Source organism: Myotis davidii, unplaced genomic scaffold (assembly GCF_000327345.1).
Source record: "Myotis davidii unplaced genomic scaffold, ASM32734v1 scaffold754, whole genome shotgun sequence".
Lineage (NCBI taxonomy): Eukaryota > Metazoa > Chordata > Mammalia > Chiroptera > Vespertilionidae > Myotis > Myotis davidii.
In genome coordinates this window covers 1,219,972-1,227,444 of record NW_006286241.1, presented here as the reverse complement: position 1 = coordinate 1,227,444, position 7,473 = coordinate 1,219,972, and the positions used below count along the sequence as shown (strand labels likewise).

The 7,473-nt window shown below is 45.4% G+C and overlaps 1 protein-coding gene across 1 annotated transcript; it reads right to left on the bottom strand.

Moving 5' to 3' along the window:
* Positions 1-1,296: 1,296 nt before the first annotated feature.
* Positions 1,297-7,454, bottom strand: ZBTB18 (zinc finger and BTB domain containing 18). The gene is made up of 2 exons (XM_006757513.2): positions 6,422-7,454; positions 1,297-4,063 (listed from the first exon to the last, which is right to left on the bottom strand). Exons 1-2 carry the CDS (start codon positions 6,648-6,650, stop codon positions 2,481-2,483), a joined length of 1,812 nt encoding a protein of 603 aa, XP_006757576.1. The 5' UTR covers positions 6,651-7,454; the 3' UTR covers positions 1,297-2,480.
* Positions 7,455-7,473: the final 19 nt, after the last annotated feature.

Genomic DNA, 7,473 nt, shown 5'->3' with positions numbered 1-7,473 from the left:
GATGTATATAAGCTAATCTGGGACCATCAAATGCCTGCTAATTCAATTGCCTAGAATTCCAGTCATTAGCCAAGCAGTCTTCCAAATTAAGACATCCGGTCTCCTTCAATTTTCCACTTAAAACAGAACACAGAAGAATAGATCTGACCAATCAACTTAAGATAAAATTACCCATGAAAATGACTTATGCGCAGGGATTAGTAGCTGGCCAGCGTCTGAAGGAAAACCTTATGTGACCACTTGAGGTTTCATGGATTCACACACTTCTAGGGAATTACCTTCACATTTGTGATCGAGGTTGTAGAAACTGGGCCACACTTTTAAAATGTGCGTTTAGTCTCGTCTTAAATGACTAGAAGCAAAAATGTTTGCCCATTTCCATTTGAGTGATTTGAAGGCATTCTAATGATTTCCTAAGCTCTGAATAGAGCTGACATCAAAAACAAAGATGCCACGTACGATACACACTTAGGATCGTGTAGTACAGAATCACAAGTAAAACAGCACACGAGAAACTGAGTTCATATAATTTATTGCAGTTAGCACACAGTTTAAAAATTCACCAACACACCAACAGTACAAAACTAAACAGCATTATAAGTTATTCCCCCCTCAGGAAAATAAAACATACTATGATTGTCAAAGCTAGATGTCAGTCTAAGTTTTAGAACAAAGGAAGAAGGTGAAACTAAGAGGAAAAAGTAATCACTCACAATGACCACAAAAAAGAAAATTCAAAAGAAAGTCCGTTTTCTCACAGACATTGATTGATTGTCTTCTCTAAATTAATAAAAATTACTTGAACATAAACTGTATTTAAAAACAACACAAAACTAGAAACTCTTCAAGTAACTAAAGATAATGCTCCAAGGCCATTTTCACAGCTTTTTTTTTTTGTTTGTTTGTTTGCTTTAAATGCCATTACAGCCAAATTAACACACATTTGACCAAATATTTCCAAAACAGTCCAGCAACACACAATGGAGTTTTCCATTCAGTATCTTAAGCACAAAAATAGGCTATGTTTACAGTAGTTAAGGCGATCAAATTTTAAACAAAAGCAATTAAAAAAAAAAAAAAGGGAAAAACAGCCAACGTTTTCCATGCTACTCCCATAGACCTTATTTGTAAGTGCAAGACAGGAAAACAAACACTGTGCAAAATGCTCTCGCCCCGCGTGGTCACCACAGCGCACGCGGGGCTGCTGGTGGGAGGTGGGATAGGGAGGGCGGGTAAGGAAGAAGGGGAGAAAAAGAAAGGGAGCAAAAGAAAAAAGAATGACCTATTGTCAATTTGTGCAGTAGTTATTCTACAGATGCTCAACCGGGTATAAATGTGGACACCTAAACTTGGAGCCGGCGCGGGTTCCGGGCCATCAGAAGTTTGTTATCAATGCGCACTGCACATGCAAATCTTTAAGCCGTTTGTAAACATTTATATTTTCCTTGTTATGTAGCGAAGTTATCAATTTGCAGCTTAAGTTTTTATTCAGCTTAACAGTTTCAACTTAAAAACAGTGGGAAAGTCGATTTAAATTATATAAAATAAAAATAAAAACAGTGCATTTACGTTCTTCATAACACCAGGTTATTTTCCGAATGGTGCTATTTTTTTTTCTAAGGAAATTAAATAATTTTAAACTCACTCGTTAAAGTTATACAATGCAAACAAAGACAAAAATATATCGAAACTCATGCATTTCTGTAGCGTTAATATTTACTCTTCAAGACTCAACTAAGAGCATCAACACAACCTGTCAAGTTCTTTGACACCCCCCCCCCAGCCCGTGTAATCAATTACAGTATACAATGACAGTAATTCACATTTTCAACACAGTTCAACACTGCTGAAGCTGCACTATCCTCTTCATCCCCAGCAAACCTTCACAAAGACAGGGTCCCAGTGACCCAGTGTACGCTCATCATTGCTCTCACTGGGAACCGTCAGAAAACCAGAAGTTGCCACAGAAAGTTTTAAAGTCAACTGCTTGTTTAAAAATAGATAATCCAGCATTTCAGAAATTTTCCATTTGGGTCTAAAAGCATTCCCGTTTCCAACAGCCAGAAAAGATTCATGCAATCTGAGACACAGAAAGAGGCTAATAAAACTGGAGGGAATTTCTACTTCCAAACAAAAAAATAGTGTGTGTGTGTGTGTGGGGGGGGAACCTCGAGACAATGCAGTGTTGACAAAACGAAGCCCTATGCACGCCTTCTGCGATAGGACGATTTGTTTCAAAGGTTCTTATTGGCTTACTTCCCCTGCCCCTCAGAGAAAAAACACCTCTCTATTCTGACTTGCCCTAAAGTTTCTTTTATCAGGATGCTAAGTTAGTGAGATTCTCATGCTATTCTAAAGTGCAAAAACAAGTTAATATCCCAACTTTTTAGTTCCAGGAAACAAGACTGCTTTTAGACCGTACCACAACTATATATATAGAGATCTATGTATATATATGTATATATATATAATATATAGAATTATTTCCAGAGTTCTTGCGAGCTATCTTCTAAGGTCCAGTCTCTGACAGTGGGCAAGCTCAGCGCTTCGCTTTTGACAGACAAGGAGTTCACCAACTCACAGTGGAACTTGCGGATGTGTCTGTACAGGTCCCCCGACTGCGTGAACCTGCGCTCGCACCACTTGCACGCGTGCGGCTTCTCGCGGGTGTGCACCACCGCGTGGCGGCTCAGGTTGTGCGAGTACTGGAAGCTCTTGCCGCACTGGGTGCAGGTGTAGGGCTTCTCGCCCGAGTGGGTCCTCTCGTGGCGCTTGAGCGTGTACATGCAGGAGAAGGTCTTGCCGCACAGCGAGCAGGTGGGCACGTTGACGTCGGCGGCCGGCTTGCTGCGGATGCCGTCCTGCTCGCGGAAGTGCGTGCTCAGGTGGATCTGCAGGATGTGCGGGCTGGGGAAGACCTTGTTGCACAGCGGGCACATGAAGATCTGGCCGGCCGGGCTCAGGATGTTGGAGACGTAGGGCAGCAGGCTGCTCTCCATGCCGCCCTCCCCCGGCCCTCGCTCGCTCTCCGGGGTCAGCATCTCGTCGTCGCTGGCTTTGTCCTCCCGCTCGAGCTCCCGCAGGACCGAGTCCTCCCGCAGCGGAGCCAGGTGGGCCGGCTCGTACTGGACCCGGGGAGGAGCGCCCACGCTCTCTTTCCCCGCGCTATGCTCCATGTCATAGTCATTAGTGCCAACATCGCTCTCATCACAGGAGGCCTCTTTCTCCACCTTCACCTGCACCAGGTTGCTTCTCAGCACGTCCTGTGAAGAGAAATAAGAGCTGTTCAGATTCTCAACGCCCGAAAGGCTGGACTTGACAGACAGGTCCAGCACGCAGTCAGCGTCTGCCGCATCCCTCACGGAGGTGACAGACCTCTGGGACAAAGACTCGGTGGAGCTGCAGGGGCTGGCTACTGTTTTTCCAGCTGCTGTGGCGTGCGGCTCGGCCTCCCCGCCCGCCGGGGGGATGCCTGCTGAGTCCGAGGGCAGGCGCATCCACATGGTCCCGGGCTCGCCGGCCAAGTCCCTTTTGCTGGGCAGGATGTTCAGTTTCTCCTCTTCGCCCTCCTCTTCGTCGCTGGGCAGGTCGCCAGCCATGTGGCTGCTGCCATCGGAGAGGCTCTCGACTTTGTCCGAGCAGCTCGAGGCGTCCTCCTCCTTCTTGGTGCTGTCGGCCTCGGTGGTGGCTTTCTCTTTCAGCTTCTTCTTGCAGACTTTGACGATGTCATACATGTGGAGATAGCTGGCAGCTGCGAGCACGTCTTCAATGGGCAAGTCTTTGAACTGGAGTTTCCCTTCATACATGAATTCAAGCAGGAGAGCGAAGGCCGGGGCGGTAACAATGTCGCTGTTCAGATGAACAATGTCCCTTTTGTCCAGCTGGTCCTTGTAGAAGAGGTGGAAGTACATGCTGCACGAAGCCAGCACGGCGCGGTGCGCGCGGAACTGGGCATCTCCCACCAGCACCGTGCAGTCACAAAGGAAGCCCTGGTGCCTCTGCTCGCTCAGACACTGCAGCAAATGCCTGCTGTGGTCTGGGAACTCCATGCTGTCCTCATAACCTGCGGAGAGAGGCATTTCTCGTGAGAGCCACTTCACAACTTGCCACGCCAGTCCCCACACAAAAACCATCCTTCGGCTTGGCAGCCGGGGCACACGTCCCTGAATTTTAATCAGGCGTCTGACCCAAACACCACCAAATCACATGCACACCACCCAAATGCGGGGAGGGAAGGCACGCTGGCCACAGGGCCGCACCCCAGCCCCACCGTCTGCAACGCACCCCACCTCCCTTGAACTTTCAGTCAAGTTTTCAAAGCCTTGGTTTCAGGACCGTCTCTTACTGAGAGTAAGGACGGAGACCCCTCCCAGAAGCATGTAGTGAACGCTCCTCACCAAATTAAGTCCCACAAAACCTACAAAATAGCTTGAATTTCAAAGGGCACAACTCATAATGAACAAAGAGAAGTCCCAGCACACTCTGGAAGATTCGGGAAACTTGTTTGACCATCCTTTTCATTACTTTTGATACCTGATTGTGCTTACAGAGCACAATTTAAACATACACATTCGGTTGAATAATAATTTTTTAAAAAAACCCATCATGAAATCGCATAATTAGTCCAGGAATTAGCAAACAACTTTCTTTTAGAGTCAGAGTGTTATCACAACAAAAGCCCTGCGTGTAAAAACAGATGTGTATGCCCAAGATTTCAGGTACAGCGCGCACGTACGAGGCAGGAGGAGCTGCGCCAACAGATGGGAAAGATCATCTTTACTACGAACCCATCCAAATATTTTTTTAATGAATTGAGAAAAATGGTTATTATTTCTTTGGAAAATCTGTACCTCTAGAGACTTGGGAGCCAGCAGGGCTTTATTTAACTCTGAAAAAAATCTTATCTAAACTTTGATCCTTTGCAAAAGCAAGATGAGTTCCATATTCAAATTAATTCAAACTTTTAAATAAAGGCATATTATGTTCAAATGAAATTCAAAAGCTTTACAGGTTCAACATAAAAAAAAAAAAGCCTAACTAGAAAAAGAGAAACTATTTTTTTCCCCTGACTCTGCCTTACCTCTGTCAACAGAAAATACTTTGTTTCAACATAACTTGATATATTTTGCTTTCCCACTAGCTTCTATTCTTTCAAATACGCATTGTTGCCCTGGTTTTCTGGTGAAGGGGGGATGAAAGGGAGGGAGAGGCAAGGCGAAGCTGTACAATGGGTCAAAATTCAACTCCTTAAAACCCAAGAAAACCCCACTTCCCCTTTCCTGTGCCAGAAGCAGGGTTCCACCCACCCACCCCAGAAAGCACGTTTGGAGAATGGGCACACACACAGTCATTTCATATTTAGAAATTCCTTCCCTGCTTTTTCTACACTTTGCCCAAGGTGGGCTGAAACTTTCACCCTAACCCCCAAACCAGTCTGCTGGATGCCACCGCGGAATCCCCCAAGATGTACAATACAATCAGTCCGAGTGCCCCACAGCGCACATCAATCCTAATCCCTGAGAGGGCTAAAAATAAAGATTGGAGGGCAGCTCACAAGGTAGCCGTGATCAAATTAGGAGGCTGAGAGGACAGAGAGGGCCGAAGAAGGAAGCTTATAAACATCTGATCCAGCTGACGGTGGCCATATGGCAGCTGCTGCCCAGATAAAGAGATTAAGAACAGAGGAGTGCGATTACAGCTGTCTGGCCAATTCAGGCAGCTCAACCCTACAAGTTCTAAATTAGTCGCTAACACAAAAACTCCTGCAAATAATTATTGTTATGCTGAAATAAAAGATCTCTTAAATATATATTGGAAAGAGAAATGAGGAAGCCAGTCAAACTATTCTCCCGAGGACAAAAGTTTTCTTGTGTTGTTTTTTTTTTTCCTCTCTTTTTAAAAAACCTTCGGTTTCAAAAGCACCACACAGCTGTATGTTTCAGCAGTGCTGCCGAATGTTTTTGAAGAATAAAGTTTCACAGTGGAATTAATTACACAACAACCCAGCTTCTCAACTAGAATAATCTTCTCATGTAAGTTTGAATGTGGATTCCACAGAGTTACCATTTCTCCCCGACCCCCAAAGCAAAAGGAATCTAAACAGCAGTGAACAACAACAATATAAAGCATTTTAATCCAAAGTGATCTCAAAAAGCAGTACGTCAAAGCGTTTCTTAACATTTCAAAACTTGAAATATTTCTGTGTATTAAAGTTCCTTCCTTGCTCTCCAGCAAAAGGGATAAAAATTAAAACTACCCAAGCCCCAAGACTTGCAACTCCAATAAGATGTTCATTTCATACTCCATTTCATACATTATTCCGAAACTGGGTTAGAAAGGTAATGTGATTTTTTTTTTTTAAATTCAATAAACAAAACACCAAAACACAAATATGCTCCGTCTAATCTCTTGCTACTCCTACCTTTCGGACACATAAACCTGATTAAGTCCTTTCCTCTGAGGCTGGCTGGCTCCAGGTCTGTTACATCGGTGGAAAAAAAGCAGACTGAGAGAGACAGATGCAGAGTGGAGATGATGTTAGCGAGGAAGGAGATGCCTTCTCCACCACAGACCCGCACACACTGGCTCCCTGTCTGTGTGGTAGAATAAAAGGCTGGGAGATGGCAGGCTGTCAGCTGCTCTGACATCATGTTCAGATGGAAATGCTACCTCCAGCTGTGCTCCTTTTAATGCCATATGCTACTCCTCTACACTCCTGCCACCAGCTTTTTTCTTAGGAGAACTTTTCTCTTCTGTTAGTATAAACAAAATACTTCAAAGTCTCCCCTTTTTCTCCCCCAAACTTTCTAACAGCAGAAACTGGAAAACGCAGCATATGGACTTCTACTGTATTTCTGGGCTAGCAGCACTTCTGTCTGGGTTGGCGGCCGGCTCCCAGACGGACAGCACCCTCAGGCCACCGAGCTATGCAGGAAGCCGAACTTTTATTTGTCCCTCCCCAACCGTTCCTTCCCGAGGCAGCTTAAGGACCTTTTTAAACCAACCCCGTGCACACCTCCAGCCCCATTTCAACATCATCACTGAGGCACCTTTTCCTTCTTTTTCTCTCCTGCTGAGATAATGGGACACGTCTCAGGATGTTGGGAGACTGCACAGCCATGACCCCAGCCCGGTTCACTGTATGATCTCACTTATGTAGCTCCTGAGCCACAGTGACCTTCTCAGGAACATTTCTCACACTCGTCAGTTAGATGCAAATTTCAGTTTTCGGTATCAACACACTGAAAGCGCCCTTTCTGAAATCCTGGAAAGTGCTTCAGTTCAGCAAGACACACGAGTCAAGCCGGCCACCCTGCTCCAGCCCCTTAACATGCGCGCTGCACCTGCACATGGGCTCCGACCCCGGGACACAAAAAAGCAGAACTTCGCCTGCCCCTCAATCTGGGTCCCCTAACAACCTTTTCCTTTCTTTTTTGGGGGGGTCACTCTGTAATGTTTGTGATCACAACACCT

Bases quoted from the DNA above. Each gene is read 5' to 3' on its own strand.
- ZBTB18 (XM_006757513.2), bottom strand. From the start codon at position 6,650: ATGATGTCAGAGCAGCTGACAGCCTGCCATCTCCCAGCCTTTTATTCT. The intron at 4,064-6,421 runs GTAGGAGTAGCA...CTCTCTCCGCAG, and splicing joins CAGGTTTATGTGTCCGAAAG to GTTATGAGGACAGCATGGAG.